We start from the raw sequence: 19,621 nt of genomic DNA on the forward strand, positions 1-19,621 counted from the left end.
CAAGCATCGTGTGACACTGTGCTATGGAAATATGTATGTGTAGGAATACATATATACTCTGGCTGAACAAGTATGCAGGAGTTGTGTAGTATGTAAAAAGGTAAATAGGAAAATTATCTGCAGTCAGCCCAAAGGGGGGCAAGAACCAGGAATTCAACGCTTCCAAAATGTACAGGTAGATTTTACAGAGCTCCTTAGAGTAGGTAGATTTAAATACTTATTAGTCTTTGTTGTGGTTTAACCCGGCCGGCAGCTAAACACCACACAGCCGTTCGCTCACCCTCCCCCCTCCCTCTCTGGGATGGGGGAGAGAAACGGGAAAGTGAAGCCTGTGAGTTGAGATAAAGACAGTTTATTAAGACAGGAATATAATAATAACAATAATAATAATAGTGATAATGATAATAGTATTAATAATAATAATGTGTAAGAAACAAGTGATGCACAATGCAATTGCTCACCACCCGCTGACCGATGCCCAGCCTATCCCCGAGCAGCCGGCCCCCCACCCCGGCCAGCCACCCCTATATATTGTTTAGCATGACGTCAGATGGTATGGAATACCCCTTTGGCCAGTTTGGGTCAGCTGTCCTGGGTCTGTCCCCTCCCAGCTCCTGCTGCACCCCTAGCCTGCTCGCTGGCAGGACAGAGCGAGAAGCTGAAAAGTCCTTGGCCTGGTGTAAACACTGCTCTGCAACAATTAAAACATCAGCATGTTATCAGCGCTCTTCTCATCCTAATCCAAAACATAGCACCCTACCAGCTACTATGAGGAAAATTAACTCTGTCCTAACTGGAACCAGGACAGTAAATGAGATCCCAGAGACAGCTTGGTCAGCAACAGCATACCTATCTCAGCTCTACTGCAAGCAGTGGACACAGGGTAGCATAGATCAGTATTTTCATGCTATGTGTTCACTAAAATGTGCATCTGAGCATGAACATTTACCCTTGAAATGTGCTGTTCTAGAAAGTTTGGACCCTTGAGCAGGCTGTAAGGCAGACAAAATGCAGCACTGATGGACCTGCTAACTCTCACTAAAGGAAGTGAAATACTCAACACATTTGGGGCAGGGCTGATCTTGAAGCACAGGAGACATTGATTCACCAAACAGGCATGTGCTTCAGAGCCACTGACTTCGATAAGAACTGCCCACTTGCACTCAGTCCTTATTGAAGCCAGCGGCTCTGAAGCGTGTCTACGTGCTCTGTGGTTATACAACCTGAGGAGCTGCCATGTTCCTACGTTGGTTCAGATACAAGCACAAAAACCCCTTAAACTGACTTAAAAATCCCACAAAACATAGGCACACACATTTCACCACTTTTCCACTTGAAAATCAAGGCATTAGGAAACAAAACAGCTTCTTTCTAACCCTGGATAATGGATGAAAAGGTAAAGCATAGATAACACAACATGGTTTTACCTAAAATAATTCCTTAAGGAGCATTTGGCCATTACTTAATGATGCAACCACTTGTTATAATATGATTCAGAAGTTTGTTTATTAATTGATTTACTTATTGGAGATTATAATTATTTGTTTTCCTAAGTGCCATACATTGAATATGTACATTTGGGGAGGGCTACTTCAAAAATGTGAAATGTTTCATTAAAGAGAAACTTACCCCAGTTGTTCATTTCATTTTTATACCTGAAGGAAAGAAAGCTGCTGCTGATAGCTGTTCAAGGCAGCAGGTGTCTTCTTTGGGGTTTGGCTGCAAATGGAAGATCATAAATATCTATGTATTGGGCAGAGTTTGTAAGTCCTTCTCAGGCTTGCTCTCAGCACTGGAAATATCTGTAGACTTTTATAACTCCCAGATAAAAACTGTAAAACTGTTGATAGAATTTGTTGAAAATAATTATATCTGACCAGATAATTAAATATTAGCTGTCTGAGTCCCCACAAGGGGACTGAGTCCTGGTTCTTTCAACACTTTTTGTTGTATTAACTTTTGAGTACTTAATCTGCAACTTAGTAATATTCCTTTAGCGTATGCAATTTTTATAATGTCCTCAGCATTTAAGTATTGTACATTTAGAAGGTCCTTTTTTTAAAGCCAACACTGCTCTGAACTGTAATTTATTATTACAGTACCTCAGAAGCTGTTTCTCAGAAATACAGAGCAATTTTTAAAAGGAATAATTTTTAATATTAATTCCTGTTTGACCATGTCCCTTGTTTGACCATGTCCCAATATGAAAAAATGTAATTATTTTTTCATGTGACCTAGCCTCAAACTGTCTTTAGAAAATATTACTTTTACAAAGTATGTATGCAATTTTTAAAAATATATTGTTAAAATGTTTCTTTAATGAGAAACTGTGTGCAGAATTTATACTGTATGTTACTATCATTATATATCTAATTGGACAAGTGCACAGAAATGGAAAATGGAATTTTTCTGTAAGCTGACAAAAAACATGCATGTTTCCAGGTATAAAGTATTTAACTGTATTAATCTGCAACTGTATAATTGTATTGCCAAGGCTAACAGGCAGTCTTACAGTAATTGATAATTAATCTTGCAATTTAATTCAAAATCTCTGTATTTACTATTCCATTTTCTCTAATATTGAATGTTATATTTCCTTCTTAGAACAGTCCCTATGTAAGTAATATTTTTCACATAAATACTTTACGCCGGAGTATAAGGAATAACATGTAATAGTATCATAAGATGCTAAGGACAGGATTTATCTCACCTTCCTTTAGTTGTCCAAAAATTTGATACTTGGTCCAAGCTAGATAGCTGGACTCTCTTTATATTCAGTGGAGAGAAATGGGCACCCTCAGAGACTGATTTGTCCTGCTTGTGTCAGACATCTGGCTTAAGTTGGGACAAATCACTATTTGGAGTTGTCTGTTTTTCTCTGCTGACTGCAGAGAGACCCTAGGTGATTATTTTAGGCCATTCACCTTTCAGACCGTGAAGGTTAGTTGAGATGAATCCTATCTGTAATTGTGGAAACCCAGATGGCAGGGGAAAAAAAAAAAAAGATGAAACGAGAAACAAAACAACAGCTAAAATAAATGTTCCATGTTTCTTGCATTTATTCAGAAATGAGAAGGCAGATGCTGTATTTAAAACCAGTGCATAATGTTCTGTGCTAATCATGTAAAAGCCACAGCAAAGAAAACAGCATTCTCTATGTATGTGGATGTGTGTAGAGGGACTAAGAAGTTTAACACATGCTTATGCTTCCAAAATATTTTTTCGATTGGACCCAAATTAAATTTAGTCAGTCCCCCAAATTAAATTTAGTCAGTCCCAAGCACCTGTTTAAGGCTGTGATGATACCGCCATATGGTGGGTCAGTCGCTGCACACATGCAGACATGATCAGGCTTATTTGGTCACTTCAAGCGATAATAACCCAGACACCTATCCAGGACCCAAAGCACGCTTTTGGTGCATAACATCCATAGGAATCTAGGCTATGTTTACCCGAGGTAGCTAGCCTACAGCTATCTTGGGCTACTTGCCCATGATATAGTCAGGTCTTGAACTATGGAAATACCTGAGGGTGCCTCATACCGCCACAAATCACAGAAATATGGGGTGCTAAAAACTTACCTTCCACCCCTCCATCCTCACCTTTACCTCTATCCCGATGTACCACTCTACTTTGCAATGTGGTACTCAGTATAATCTCGTTTGTTCAAAAAAGCTTAAATAGAAGAAAAAGTACATCACGATTTATAGGCTTTGGGTCTTTTAACAAGCACAAAGGAACCACAGTGTGATGTCACACACCCACTGTGGATGGCTATGTCAGGCACTCTAGCATAAGATGAAAAAAAGATCAAAGCACTTGGCCTTTACAGTAAAAGCCCAGGTTCAACAATAATTTAAGAAGAATAAGATCATTAACAAAGCTTGTTCTTCTTGGACCATAATTAAATGCAAGCACAATTATACACCTACTTAAAAATAGGGAAAATTATTTTAAACCAGTTAATTCAGGATTTGGAAGTCATTTGCATTTCACAGACTAAAAAAAAAAAAAACAACACCAAACACAAAGACAACCCTAATCTGGGTGATATTTTTATTGGTACTTTTATTAAGCTCTAAAAAAAGTTATATTTCAAAGAGAAATTAGGCTGTAGGAAAATACGCTTACCATAGCATAATTTCATCTTTTTTCTTGAAAATATAGATATTAAAACAATCAAAAACACTTGTGATAACAGCAACAGAGTTTTTTTTTCTTGCACGAAGAAAAGAATTTTAAACTAGATTTTTGAAACAGGAATTCCACCTGTAAAATGCCTAGTTATTTCTATCTGCTATGAATGGATCCAAATGCCTGTGTATAACATTTGATACCCTGTTGCTTCAGATTCATCTGAATTTTCATTGGCTAGTGTGTTTGACTGTGATATTGCGATGATTTGTATTGCCAGCATTTCAGTGGTATTTTAATTTTAACAGTAAAACATCAGTTCCTTTAAAATCAAGGGAAGGTTTGCATTCACTCTTGCTGTCTTCAGTCTTTCAAGTGGATCACCTGTCAAAGTTCTCAGTTTAGGTTTCCCTTTCTTTCACCAGAGGGTAGAAATCCTCGTTGCTTTTTCTAGTTTGCTAAGGACCAGGCATTTCTGGGTGTCATTTGGGGATGCTCGGGGCCTCGAGCATCTTCCCTATGAGGAAAGGCTGAGAGACCTGGGTCTGTTCAGCCTTGAGAAAAGAAGACTGAGAGGGGATCTTATCAATGTTTACAAATATCTTAAGTGTGGGAGACAGAGGGATTTGGCCAACCTCTTTTCAGTGGTTTGTGGGGACAGGACAAGGGGTAATGGCCACAAGATGGAGCACAGGAAGTTCCGCAACAACGTGTGAAAGAACTTCTTCACGGTGAGGGTGACGGAGCACTGGAACAGGCTGCCCAGGGAGGTTGTGGAGTCTCCTTCTCTGGTGATATTCAAGGCCCGTCTGGACGCCTACATGGGCAGCCTGATCCAAGGAACCTGCTTTGGCAGGGGGGTTGGACCCGATGATCTCTCGAGGTCCCTTCCAACCCCTACAATTCTGTGATTCTGTGATTCATAAGGCTAAATGCACACATTTCAATGTGAGCTAGTGTCCTGGTTCCAGTTAGGACAGAGTTAATTTTCCTCCTAGTAGCTGGTAGGGTGCTATGTTTTGGATTAGGATGAGAAGAGCGCTGATAACATGCTGATGTTTTAATTGTTGCAGAGCAGTGTTTACACCAGGCCAAGGACTTTTCGGCTTCTCGCTCTGTCCTGCCAGCGAGCAGGCTAGGGGTGCAGCAGGAGCTGGGAGGGGACAGACCCAGGACAGCTGACCCAAACTGGCCAAAGGGGTATTCCATACCATCTGACGTCATGCTAAACAATATATAGGGGTGGCTGGCCGGGGTGGGGGGCCGGCTGCTCGGGGATAGGCTGGGCATCGGTCAGCGGGTGGTGAGCAATTGCATTGTGCATCACTTGTTTCTTACACATTATTATTATTAATACTATTATCATTATCACTATTATTATTATTGTTATTATTATATTCCTGTCTTAATAAACTGTCTTTATCTCAACTCACAGGCTTCACTTTCCCGTTTCTCTCCCCCATCCCAGAGAGGGAGGGGGGAGGGTGAGCGAACGGCTGTGTGGTGTTTAGCTGCCGGCCGGGTTAAACCACAACAGTCCTTTTGGCGCCTAATGTGGGGCTCGAAGGGTTGAGATATCGACAGATTTGACCTGAGTGTGTTAAACTAAAATTGGTATAAGTATTAGACCTGCTTAATAGTTGCTAGTCACAATGTTGATTGCCTTAATCTCCAGTCTGCTGTGCCTGTTTTCTTAATTGAGTTTTAAAGCACGTTACTTTCTGTATGTGCTCCCTGTCGCGCTGTTTATCCTTTCCGGGCCCTGGTTTAAGATCATTGTGGTACTGTGCGGTGTAACGATGGCTTATGAAATGATGAGATTTCTGGTCATGACTCTAACCTGGTATTTGTACTCAGCACTGTCGTCGACTCTATACTTTGGAAACCATATCTCAGAAACTATTAGCAATTACACCTATTGCCTTTTTTCATTAGGGAGCCAATCTGTGGAGGGGACAGGGGAAGACATTTTTTCCTACTTGTTCACTCTCCCTTTCTCCTTCACCACCCTCTTATCCCCCGAGCTAGTCACGGTGGTTCTCCAAGATGTTGAATATCCTTGGGATACTCAGACCATCATGTTCTTGTTGTTATGTCTCCTGAATGCGCTTCAGGTTTTGTTTAAGGTTAAACAACTATTTAGGAATCTATCTGTAGCAGTGCAAGATGCCCCTGCAGAGGGTATTCCAACCCCTGTGGCAGACCCTGTGGCTGGGTCAGAGAAACAAGCTGTAGCAGTGCAAGTTGCCCCTGTAGACAAGGTGAAAAAATGGTATAGAGACTCAGGTCGTTTAGAACGCAGACAGTCTTCTGCTAGGTCTAGGTATAGAGAAGACGAGGCTGGGACATCAAATGTGCAGGAGGATGAGGATGAGGATGTCGAAAAATCAACAGTAACTATCCAAACCCTATACCAGCGTGAGCTACGAGATGTGCGAAAAGATTTTGGTCGCTGCATAGGTGAGCAGCTTGCCACCTGGCTGCTCCGGTGCTGGGACACCGGAGCCAATTGTGTGGAATTAGAGGGCAGGGAAGCCAGGCGGCTGGGATCCCTTGCTAGAGACGCAGGCATTGACAAAGCAATTGGAGATTGAGCACGATCTCATAGCCTCTGGAGGCGTCTCCTGTCAGCTGTGAAGGAAAGGTATCCCTTCAAGGAAGAACTTGTATGTCTTCCAGGCAAGTGGACCACCATGGAGAAGGGAATCCAGTACCTGAGGGAATTAGCCATACGGGAAGTAATTTATAAGGACCTAGACCATGCACAAATATCCACAGATCCAGTTGAATTCCAGTGTACACGACCTATGTGGCGGAAGTTTTTACAGAGTGCACCATCATCATATGCCAGCTCATTGGCAATAATAGCCTGGAGAGATGATGAGGAACCCACAGTGGATGAATTGGCTAAACAACTCTGGCAGTACGAAGAAAGTCTCTCCTCTTCCCTACAGGCCTGCGTCTCGGCTGTGGAGAAACTCTCTGAAGAGTTCCACCAACTTAAAGAGAATTTATCTTCCCCCCAACCTGAACGAACCAGTGTCCACCAACTAAAAGAGAATACTCTGGAGAAACTTTCTGAAGAGGTCCACCAACTTGAAGAGAGTTTATTTTCCTCCCCACCTGTACAAACCAGTGTCTCAGCTATCAGGGGTAAACGTTCATCTGTGCAAGGAAGACAATATGGTGGGCACACACCCCGCGCCACCCTGTGGTTTTACCTACGTGACCATGGAGAGGACATGTGTAAATGGGATGGAAAATCTACTGCGACCCTAGAGGCACGGGTACGTGAGTTGCAAAAGAAAACAATTGGGAAAAAGGGGTTCTCTGAAAAGTTTGCTGCTCCGACTTCCAGCAGGCAGTCCTTTAAACACAGAAACGAAGATTCTGACCAGGACTAGAGGGGCCCTGCCTCCAGCCAGGGGGAGGAAATGGACAATCGAGTTTATTGGACTGTGTGGATTCGATGGCCTGGCACATCAGACGCACAGAAGTATAAGGCTTTGGTAGACACCGGTGCACAATGTACTCTAATGCCATCAAGCTATAAAGGGCCAGAGCCCATCTGTATTTATGGTGTGACGGGGGGATCCCAGCAGTTAACTGTATTGGAGGCTGAAGTGAGTCTAACCGGTAATGAGTGGCAAAAGCACCGTATTGTGACTGGCCCAGATGCTCCGTGCATCCTTGGCATAGACTATCTTAGAAGAGGATATTTCAAGGACCCAAAAGGGTTCCGCTGGGCTTTTGGCATAGCTGCCTTGGAGACAGAGGACATTAAACAGTTGTCTACCTTGCCCGGTCTCTCAGAGGACCCTTCTCTTGTGGGGTTGCTGAGGGTTGAAGAACAGCAAGTGCCGATCGCTACCACAACTGTGCACCGGCGGCAATATCGCACCAACCGAGACTCCCTGAGTCCCATCCATAAGCTAATTCGTCAACTGGAGAGCCAAGGAGTGATCAGCAAGACTCATTCACCTTTTAATAGTCCCATATGGCCAGTGCGGAAGTCTAATGGTGAGTGGAGACTAACAGTGGACTATCGTGGCCTGAACGAAGTCACGCCACCACTGAGTGCTGCAGTGCCGGACATGCTAGAACTCCAGTATGAACTGGAATCAAAGGCAGCCAAGTGGTATGCCACAATTGATATCGCTAATGCATTTTTCTCCATCCCTCTAGCAGCACAGTGCAGGCCACAGTTTGCTTTCACTTGGAGGGGAGTCCAATATACTTGGAATCGGCTGCCCCAGGGGTGGAAACACAGCCCTACCATTTGCCATGGACTGATCCAGTCTGCGCTGGAGCAGGGGGAAGCTCCTGAACACCTGCAGTACATGGATGGCATCATTGTGTGGGGTGACACTGCAGAAGAAGTTTTTGAGAAAGGGAAGAAAATAGTCCAAATCCTTCTGAAGGCCGGTTTTGCCATAAAACACAATAAAGTTAAAGGACCTGCACGAGAGATCCAGTTTTTAGGAATAAAATGGCAAGATGGACGTCGTCAAATCCCAATGGATGTGATCAACGAAATAACAGCTATGTCTCCACCAACTAGCAAAAAAGAAACACAAACTTTCCTAGGTGTCGTGGGGTTTTGGAGAACTCACATTCCAAATTACAGTCTGATTGTAAACCCGCTCTACCAAGTAACCCCTAAGAAGAATGATTTCAAATGGGGCCCTGAGCAACGACAAGCCTTTGAACAAATTAAGCAGGAAAGAGTTCATGCAGTAGCCCTCGGGCCAGTCCGAACAGGACCAGATGGAAGGAATGCGCATTACACCGCAGCCGGGGACAATGGTCCCACCTGGAGCCTCTGGCAGAAAGAACCTGGGGAAACTCGAGGTCGACCCCTGGGGTTTTGGAGTCGGGGATACAGAGGATCTGAGGCCCGCTATACTCCAACCGAAAAGGAGATATTGGCAGCATATGAAGGAGTTCGATCTGCTTCGGAAGTGGTCGGTACTGAAGCGCAGCTCCTCCTGGCACCCCGACTGCCGGTACTAGGGTGGATGTTCAAAGGAAGGGTCCCCTCTACACATCATGCAACTGATGCTACATGGAGCAAGTGGGTTGCACTGATTACTCAGCGGGCTCGAATAGGAAACCCCAGTCGCCCAGGAATCTGGAAGTGATTATGGACTGGCCAGAAGGCAAATATTTTGGGATATCATCAGAGGAGGAGGTGGCCCGTACTGAAGAAGCCCCACTGTACAACAAGCTACCAGAAAATGAGAAGAAATATGCCTTGTTCACTGACGGGTCCTGTCGTATTGTGGGAAAGCATCGGAGATGGAAAGCTGCTGTATGGAGTCCTACACGACGAGTTGCAGAAGCTGCTGAGGGAGAAGGTGAATCGAGTCAATTTGCAGAAGTGAAAGCCATTCAGCTGGCTTTAGATATTGCTGAACGAGAAAAGTGGCCAGTTCTCTATCTCTATACTGATTCATGGATGGTAGCAAATGCCCTGTGGGGGTGGTTACAGCAGTGGAAGCAGAACAACTGTCAGCGCAGGGGCAAACCCATCTGGGCTGCTGCATTGTGGCAAGATATTGCTGCCCGGGTAGAGAACCTGGTTGTAAAGGTACGCCATTTAGATGCTCATGTGCCCAAGAATCGGGCTACTGAAGAACATCAAAACAACCAGCAGGTGGATCAGGCTGCTAAGATTGAAGTGGCTCAGGTGGACTTGGACTGGCAACATAAAGGTGAATTATTTATAGCCCGATGGGCCCATGACATCTCAGGCCATCAAGGTAGAGATGCAACATACAGATGGGCTTGTGATCGAGGGGTGGACCTGACCATGGACACTATAGCACAGGTTATTCATGATTATGAAACATGTGCTGCAATCAAGCAAGCCAAACGGTCAAAGCCTCTTTGGTATGGAGGACGATGGCTGAAATATAAATATGGAGAGGCCTGGCAGATTGATTACATCACACTCCCTCAAACCCGCAACGGCAAGCGCCACGTACTTACAATGGTGGAAGCAACCACCGGATGGCTGGAAACATATCCTGTGCCCCATGCCACCGCCCGGAACACTATCCTGGGCCTTGAAAAGCAAGTCCTATGGCGACATGGCACCCCAGAGAGAATTGAGTCAGACAACGGGACTCATTTCCAAAACAACCTTATAGACACTTGGGCCAAAGAACATGGCATTGAGTGGGTGTATCACATCCCCTATCATGCACCAGCCTCCGGGAAAGTTGAACGATACACTGGACTGTTAAAGACTACACTGAAAGCAATGGGTGCTGGGACATTCAAAAATTGGGATACACATTCGGCAAAGGCCACCTGGTTAGTCAATCCTAGGGGATATGCCAACCGAGCTAGACCTGCCCAGTCAGACCTGCTACATACTGTAGAAGGGGACAAAGTTCCTGTAGTGCACATAAGAACCATGCTGGGGAAGACAGTCTGGGCTACTCCTGCCTCAGGAAAAGGCAAACCCATTCGTGGAATTGCTTTTGCTCAGGGACCTGGATGCACTTGGTGGGTAATGCAAAAGAATGGGGAGGTCCGATGTGTACCTCAAGGGGATTTAATACTGGGTGAGAATAGCCCATGAGTATAATTGTAGTATGTTAATTATTATATAATACTGTATGTCATCACTACCATGATTGCTATATATCATAGATGAAAATGGTGATTAATTGCCAGGGATTGGAAAGAGTGTAACCTGAGCATGACATAAATAGTATGGAATAAGGGGTGGTCCTGGTTCCAGTTAGGACAGAGTTAATTTTCCTCCTAGTAGCTGGTAGGGTGCTGTGTTTTGGATTAGGGTGAGAAGAGCGCTGATAACATGCTGATGTTTTAATTGTTGCAGAGCAGTGCTTACACCAAGCCAAGGACTTTTCAGCTTCTCACTTTGTCCTGCCAGCGAGCAGGCTAGGGGTGCAGCAGGAGCTGGGAGGGGACAGACCCAGGACAGCTGACCCAAACTGGCCAAAGGGGTATTCCATACCATCTGACGTCATGCTAAACAATATATAGGGGTGGCTAGCCAGGGTGGGGGGCCGGCTGCTCGGGGATAGGCTGGGCATCGGTCAGCAGGTGGTGAGCAATTGCATTGTGCATAACTTGTTTCGTACACATTATAATTATTAATACTATTATTATTATTATTATTATTGTTATTATTATTTTCCTGTCTTAATAAACTGTCTTTATCTCAACTCACCGGCTTCACTTTCCCGTTTCTCTCCCCCATCCCAGAGAGGGAGGGGGGAGGGTGAGCGAACGGCTGTGTGGTGTTTAGCTGCCAGCCGGGTTAAACCACAACAGGAATCTGACCAAACACCACAGCAAATATACCAAAACTTCTAGACTGTTACTTAGATAATGCCTACATCCTCTTTCCCTGCTCATTCAACTTCAAACAGCTCTGTAAACACTACATACCACACCTTTAACACCTTCAGCAACGCTTTTAACACTTCTTTCTGTCTTTCTCCAGCCTGTACTTTCACCAAAGTCTCAGTCATTGGCCAACTTAATTCCATCCCTTTCCCCCTCCAGGATGCTGAAACAGCATATCAGTATACCAGATTTCATCCCATTTTCTTTCTCTCCTCCTTCCACTCCGGATATTCCTACCTGAAGTGGCCAGCCTGGCCACACTTAAAACATCTTCTCAAAGTCTGTCCCTGATAGGATTCAGGCTGCAACACAGGTAGCTTTCCTTGCCTGCAATTCCTTCATCTCTCTTCCTCTCCTTTCCATCCTGGCCCTGACTCCCCCTTCTTATAAATGACTGAGTCCCAAATAAGACTGCAATCAAAGTTTACCATTTATTAAACGAATAGAGGCAAGCAAACAGCACTGAGTGCGCTGGGAGTCTCTGCTCCACCAGGACGCACACCCGTTATGTAAGACGGCTAATTTTTTATACTTCTAGGCTAATACATATTTATTACTACTTCTAAAAGGGGCAGGGTTATTATAATTGGTTTCCCGAATCCGAAGTCCTCCCAGGTGCGCCTGCTTATCAGTCTCTGGTAGTCTCTCGGGGGCCGCTTGGACGGGGAGGCTCATATTCTTCCTCCTTATCTGGTGGTCTCTTGGCCGGCTGTCAGAAGTTACTGCACGTCCGTGCAGAGTCAGCAGTTTTTCTCTAAAGAAATCCCTTTGTTCTCTTATCACCTAAACCCAGGCCTCAATGTTAACCCTTCAAATCCCTTAGTGGCATGAATTGCTGGACCATTCCTTACACCCTGAAGATTTTCTTCCTCTTTCTCCAACCCTCTGCCTCACTACCTGGTACACTGTCAATACCGTTAGTTTCGCTCTCTGCTTTTTCTTCTCATCTCTGCTTTTCCTTCTCATCTCCCCTCCTGACATACACCTTCAGGGCCTCCCGCAGGAGGGGCCCCCCAGTAACTGTTCGCTACATCCCCCCACCTTCTGGAGCATTTTCTGTGTATCTTGCCAGGCTTTAATCAAAAAATGAACTTTCAAGAACCCTTGGAATACCGGGTCCTCAGGATTCATCCCCAAGTACTTTCTCATTCTGACCCCAAGTCTCTCATATGATTTCTGTGTTGCACACTAATATTATTCCAGCCAGGATCGGCAAGTGGGTATTTCTGCCCTGCCGGTATTACCCCTGGTCCTGGAGGATGAGCTCTCTCCCATTTTTGTATAGCAGCTCTCCTCCTCATCACTCCCCTTTCTTCTCCTGTAAACAACATACTTAGTATAGACATCATTTCCCCCCAAGAGTATAAGTTAGACCCTAGGAACTGGTCTAATTGTTCAGCTAGCCTGATGGGGTCCTCAATTAAAGACTTTATCTCCTCTTAAAACTCCTAACCTCTCTGCTGGTAAGGAGCTGGGGGGAGTTCACCTAAGAGGATACACAGTTAGTGTTAGTGCTGTTAGTATCAGGGAAGGCAAAATTCTCAATATCTCTTCTACCTTGTTCTAATTCTTGCCAGAGCCTAGAGTGCGCTCCTTCTCTCGGGACAGTGTTAATTGCAGTCCCTGTCTCCCTTCCTGGAACGACTGCTGCTGCCACCGGTGCAATATTAGGATTACAGGGAGCATAACTTGGCTCCTCCGAAAAAAAAGGAATCTTATTGTTTACACATAAATTTAAAGCCTGAATTTTCATCAGGCCCGTATTTTGGCCAAAATACTGCTGTTTCCTTAATTGGTTCTTTTGTCCAGACTAATACACAATATTTAACCATTTTTTTCTTTTATCATCTCCTCTAATTTTGAGATTATTTTTCCAATTTCTTATCATTCTTCAGGAAGAACTGTCGGTAGGCGCTCCCCCAGGGATATCTCCCTGTCCCCTGGAACCCATATTTTCCCATGTCTGAAAATGGGGGTGTACTGCCAAGCACTTTACCGTGCAAGGGGTACTGCACACCTATGAGTTTGCCAGATTCCCTGGTGTACTGCCAATCACTTCACTGTGCAAGGGGTACCGTACACCAAATTTCCCGAGATATCTCCCTGTCCCCTGGAACCCATATTTTCCCATTTCTCCTAGCCCTTGTCAGTGTGCTGCTACAGAAATTTCCCTCCTGCAGGGTACCACACACTAACATTCCAATTATGGAAAATAGGGGTGTACTGCCAAGCACTTTACCATGCAAGGGGTACCACACACCTATGAGTTTACCAGATTCCCTGGTGTATTGCCAAGCACTTCACCATGCGAGAGGTACCGTACACCAAATTTCCTGAGACTCTTCCTTTCTCTCCCTTATCTCACGCTTCATCCGTCTCCGGCCACGCCCCTCGCGGAGCTACGGAACTCGGATCAGGACTCCACACTCGCTTCGTACAAAGGTACGTCTCAATCACACAGAATCTCACCCGACCCCCAAGGCAATACTTCATATTTCTTACCTTGGTCTGTGCACAGAGTTACCGGAGCAATTCTTAAACCCGGAGTGCCTACCTTCTTCCCTTCCCCACTACTTCACGGATCCTGCCTCTTTCATCAGTCTCGGGCCCTCTGCCAGCTCTCCGCAGAACCGCCACCGTCGATGCACAGGACCGCTGAAATCAGCGGGGCATGCCTTCCTGCTGCTGCGGCGGTGGGGCTCCCCGGTAGGTGACTGGCTCCCGGACGAGCCCCCAAATTGTGAGAAACACTCCGTAGCCAATAACAGGCTCAGGCGAGGATCTCAGTGAAGTAGTAATTTATTCGCGATTGCAATGGCAGGTGTCCCACAAGCAGGAGTGCGCCTACTAGTCACACAGTACGGTTTATATACTTTATTTCTCGATGACTGGGACCCTCCCCTGTTTCCCCATTGACTGGGTAATCCAGGTTCACAACCTATCTGGTGCTTCACAGACAATGCATGGCTTTCAGTTGCCGGCCTGTTAAATTTCAAATTTATTTGGACTTTTTTTACTGTTTGAAGTGGTAATGTTTCTTCACTTCTCTGACTTGACTTGACACCGTGATTTTCGCCTAATTGTTCTAAGGATTCTGGTTGTCTGCATTTACAAGGTTGTCTGTTAAGCTTTCTTATCACTGCAAGCATGTCTCAATACCACATTCTTTCCCTCTAAACAATGTAACTTTGTGCAAAAACAACATTTTTATTCCCACAATCTCAAATTTCTTTGTCCATGCCTGCATCCCTAGCAAGGGATCCCAGCTTCCTGGCTTCCCTGCCCTCTAATTCCAGACAATTGGCTCCGGTGTCCCAGCACTGGAGCAGCCAGGTGACAAGGTGCTCACCTGGACAACGACCAAAATCCTTTCGCGTATCTCGTAGCACACGCTGGGATATGCCTCAGGTAGTTATTGATGCTTTTATGATATCTTCTTCAGAGAATCACAGAATCATCTAGGTTGGAAGAGACCTCCAAGATCACCTAGTCCAACCTCTGACCTAACACCAACAAGCCCTCCACTAAACCACTAAACCATATCACTAAGCTCTACATCTAAACGTCTTTTAAAGACCTCCAGGGATGGTGACTCAACCACTTCATTAGGCAGCCCATTCCAATGCCTAACAACCCTTTCAGTAAAGAAGTTCTTCCTAACATCCAGCCTAAACCTCCCCTGGCGCAACTTTAGCCCATTCCTCCCTCGTCCTGTCACCAGGCACGTGGGAGAATAGACCAACCCCCACCTCCCTACAGCCTCCTTTAAGGTACCTGTAGAGAGCGATAAGGTCGCCCCTGAGCCTCCTCTTCTCCAGGCTGAACAACCCCAGCTCCCTCAGCCGCTCCTCTTAAGCCTTGTTCTCCAGACCCCTCACCAGCTTCATTGCCCTTCTCTGGACTCTCTCGAGCACCTCCATGTCCTTGTAGTGAGGGGCCCAAAAGTGAACACAGTACTCGAGGTGCGACCTCACCAGAGCCGAGTACAGGGGGACAATCACTTCCCTAGTCCTGCTGGCCACACTGTTTCTGATACAAACCAGGATGCTGTTGGCCTTCTTGGCCACCTGAGCACACTGCTGGCTCATATTCAGCCGACTATCAACCAGTACTCCCAGGTCCTTCTCTGCCAGGCAGCTTTTCCAGCCACTCATCTCCCAGCCTGTGGCGCTGCTTGGGGTTGTTGTGCCCCAGGTGCAGGACCCGGCACTTGGCCTTGTTGAACTTCATGCAGTTAGCCTCAGCCCATCGCTCCAGCCTATCCAGATCCTCCTGCAGAGCCTTCCTACCCTCGAGCAGATTGATACACGCACCTAACTTGGTGTCGTCTGCAAACTTACTGAGGGTGCACTCGATCCCCTCATCCAGATCATCGATAAAGATATTAAAGAGGACTGGCCCCAGTACTGAGCCCTGGGGGACTCCACTAGTGACCGGCCTCCAACTGGATTTGACTCCATTCACGACGACTCTTTGGGCCCGGCCATCCAGCCAGTTTTTAACCCAACGAAGCGTACACCAGTCCAAGGCATGAGCAGCCAGTTTCTTGAGGAGAATGCTGTGGGAAACGGTGTCAAAAGCCTTACTGAAGTCAAGGTAGACCACATCCACAGCCTTTCCCTCATCCACCAAGCGCGTCACTTGGTCATAGAAGGAGATCAGGTTCGTCAAGCAGGACCTGCCTTTCATAAACCCATGCTGACTGGGCCTGATCACCTGCTTGCCCTGCAAGTGCCGCGTGATGACACTCAAGATAATCTGCTCCATGAGCTTCCCTGGCACTGACGTCAAACTAACAGGCCTATAGTTTCCCGGGTCTACCCTCCAGCCCTTCTTGTAGATGGGCATCACATTTGCTAGTCGCCAGTCGACTGGGACCTCCCCGATAGCCAGGACTGCTGATAGCTTCATCTTCTCGTTCGTATGATGGCCCAGCCACTGTGAAGTAGCCCATCTCGTCGTCTTCCTCCCCAGTCTGAGTAGGAGTTCCTCTGTGTTCTAAATGACCTGACTTTCTCATCCATTGTTTCATCGTGGTTACAGGGGCAACCTGCACTGCTACAGTCCGTTTCCCTGACCCAGCCACAGGGCCCGTCACAGTGTTTGGAACGACCGCAGGGCCTGTCACAGGGGTTGGAATGACCACTGGGGCTGTCACAGGGGTTGGAATGACCACTGGGGCTGTCATAGGAGTTGGAACAGCCGCAGGGCCTGTCACAGGGGTTGGAGCAGCTGCAGAGGCTGGAGTGGCCGCAGGGGTCAGAGTGGCTGCAGAGGTCAGAGTGGCTGCAGAGGTCAGAGTGGCCGTTGGGCTTGTCACAGGACTTGGAGTGGCCACAGGGTCTGTCACTAGGGTTACAGTGGCATCGATTGCAGCTCGATAGGCATAGGCCAACCCCAGCACGTTGCAGTGATTTGTGTATCTCTGGTATTACCAGGGTGATGACTCACCTTTTTCAAGCATTCTATCGGTTTTTTAGGATTTTGCAGTTGTTCAGGGGTGAATTTCCAAAACACTGGAGGTGCCCACTGCTCTAGATGCCTGCCCATATCCTCCCACACTTTCCAGGGACAGAGGTGAGACTGACTGGCCTGTAGTTTCCCGGATCCTCCTTCTTGCCCTTCTTGAAGACCGGAGTGACATTGGCTATCCTCCAGTCTTCAGGCACCTCTCCTGTTCTCCAGGACCTTTCAAAGATGATAGAGAGCAGTTCAGCAATCACCTCTGCCAACTCCCTTAGCACACGTGGATGCATCCCATCGGGACCCATGGATTTGTGTGCGTTGAGCCCACTCAGATGCTCCCGAACCACTCTCTCGTCAAACAGAGGGGAGCCCTCCATTTCCCAGACCCTTTCTCCTCCCGCCAGGGTCGAGGAGTCCCAGGGGGGGAGTCCTTGAAGCAAAGACTGAAGCAAAGAAAGCATTCAGTATCTCCGTCTTCTCGGCATCTCCTGTTACCAGGACACCCCCCTTGTTCAGCAAGGGACCCACATTATCCCTAGTCTTCCTTTTACTGTTTACATACTTAAAAAAACCCTTCTTATCATCTTTTATCTCTTTTGCAAGCCTCATCTCTAGGTGGGCTTTAGCCTTCCTCGTCGCGTCCCTGCAGGCCCTGACAACGCTTCTATACTCCTCCCAAGAGGACAGGCCCTTTTTCCACATTTCATAGACCTTCCTCTTCCTTTTGATCTTGTCGATGAGCTCCTTGCTCATCCACGCAGGTTTCCTGCCCCCCTTCCCCGATTTCCTACTCTTAGGGATGCACCGATCCTGAGCTTGGAAGAAGTGCTGTTTAAATGTAGCCCAGATCTCACAAGCACCCCTGCCTTCTAGAAAGCTAGCCCATGAGATACTCCCAAGCAGGTCTCGGAAGAGGTCGAAGTTGGCTCTCCGAAAGTCCAGGGTAGCAATCCTGCTTTTAGCCTTACTTCTTCCACCAAGTTCCATCTTGAACTCCACCATCTCATGGTCGCTGCATCCCAAGCTGCCCCCAACCTTCACATCCCTAACAAGCCCATCCCTGTTGGTAAGGACAAGGTCCAGAAGCACCCCCTGCCTCATCGGCTCCTCCACCACCTGCGTCAGAAAATTGTCTTCAATGCACTGTAGGAACCGTTTGGACTGCGCGTGCCTGGCTGAGTTGCTTACCCAACAGATGTCTGGATAATTGAAGTCCCCCATGAGAACCAGTGCCCGGGATCACGAGGCTACTACCAGCTGCTTGTAGAAGGCCTCATCGACCTCCTCCTCCTGATCTGGTGACCTGTAGTACACCCCCACAACAGTGCCCCCCATACCAGCCCACCCCTTAACTCTCACCCACAAGCTCTCCACTTGTCCTTCACCCTCCCCCAGGTGGAGCTGGGTACACTCTAATTGCTCCCTCACATAAAGGGCAACCCCACCCCCTCGCTTCCCCAACCTGTCTTTCCTAAAAAGGACATAGCCCTCCATGACAGCGTTCCCGTCATGCGAGCTGTCCCACCACATCTCTGTGATCGCAATGAGATCGTGGCCCTGCGACTGAACACAGATCTCGAGCTCATCCTGTTTATTTCCCATGCTTCGCACATTGGTATATAGGCACTTTAGGGAAGCAGCAGGCACAGTTACCCCTGGAGGGATGCAAGAAGAAGATTCCGGACGGGGTATCGATATCATTACCTTCTCTGAGGAGCCTTCAGACAATCCTAAGGGACAACTCAGAGGTTTTTCCCTACTATCTTCAACAGTGACAGTATGATAAACCATCCATGGTGATAAAATACTTCTCTGGTGGCAACATCCTTTGAAGAAACCACCATCAGATTACTAGCATAAAAAGAAGTGATTTTTCTTGGGAAATTGAGGTGCTGAAAATTGTCAGTTAAACACACTGCCTCCTATGCTGACATCAACACTTATTAACAGTGCTGCCCCTCCTTGCTCAGATTATCCAGGTTTTCAGCATGTGCTGAAATCACTACCACTGGAAGCAAGATGACAGGTAAGAAGTTTCTGCCCTGGGAGTTCAAGTCACACCCAATTAAAACACAAGATAACGACCGCAGGCCTTTTTCCTCCAACTGCACACCCCCAGACAGTGTACATGCACGTACATGCACACACACCTAGTGACCTGTGTACTTTGACAGATGACAGCTATTCGACAAGTGACCTGTATGTTTCACTGATCCCTGATTTAAAACAACTGTCTGTGTATCTTTCAGAAAGAACAGCTCAGCTTACGCCTTTCATTCTGCCTTTCAACCTCCCGCCACCAAATTTTGACCTAGTTAGCACCTGGAGGCTCTGCATCCACATACATGGTGGCTGAAACAGGCTAAGCCTGTCTGAATGAGACGAGGACCTTTTTGTCATTCATCCTTTGCTTCTAAGCAAACACCCTTTCTTGTCAAAATGTAAACACGTTGTTCTAAGACATGCAAGTAACCATAAATATGTTAGTGGCTGAAGTCTAGCTCTCCGCATTATTTCAGCATAATTGCTTGCAGATCATACATGAGTGCTTTCCTGGGTCAGTATGCAAGTATGCTATGCATACAGAAATGCTAAGTTATAACTCAGACTCAAACATTAAAAGGAGGGAAAATGT

The 19,621-nt window shown here is 46.4% G+C and overlaps 1 protein-coding gene across 3 annotated transcripts in view; it reads right to left on the reverse strand.

Annotated features, from left to right (window-relative positions):
- Positions 1 to 19,621, reverse strand: part of TPGS2 (tubulin polyglutamylase complex subunit 2) — a 37,926-nt gene that overhangs the window by 10,463 nt on the left and 7,842 nt on the right. The window contains exon 4 of one of the 3 annotated variants that reach the window (XM_066986958.1): positions 46 to 1,719. The exons of 1 other annotated variant lie outside the window; for it this stretch is intronic. In XM_066986958.1, coding sequence (XP_066843059.1) covers positions 1,688 to 1,719 — 32 coding nt within the window. In that variant the 3' untranslated portion in view covers positions 46 to 1,687. Of the gene's footprint in view, positions 1 to 45; positions 1,720 to 17,036; positions 17,209 to 19,621 lie in introns of those variants that run through there. One more of the 3 variants, XM_066986957.1, reaches the window with a different exon arrangement.

The sequence above is a fragment of the Anser cygnoides genome, chromosome 36 (assembly GCF_040182565.1).
Source record: "Anser cygnoides isolate HZ-2024a breed goose chromosome 36, Taihu_goose_T2T_genome, whole genome shotgun sequence".
In the NCBI taxonomy this organism is placed as follows: Eukaryota; Metazoa; Chordata; class Aves; order Anseriformes; family Anatidae; genus Anser; species Anser cygnoides.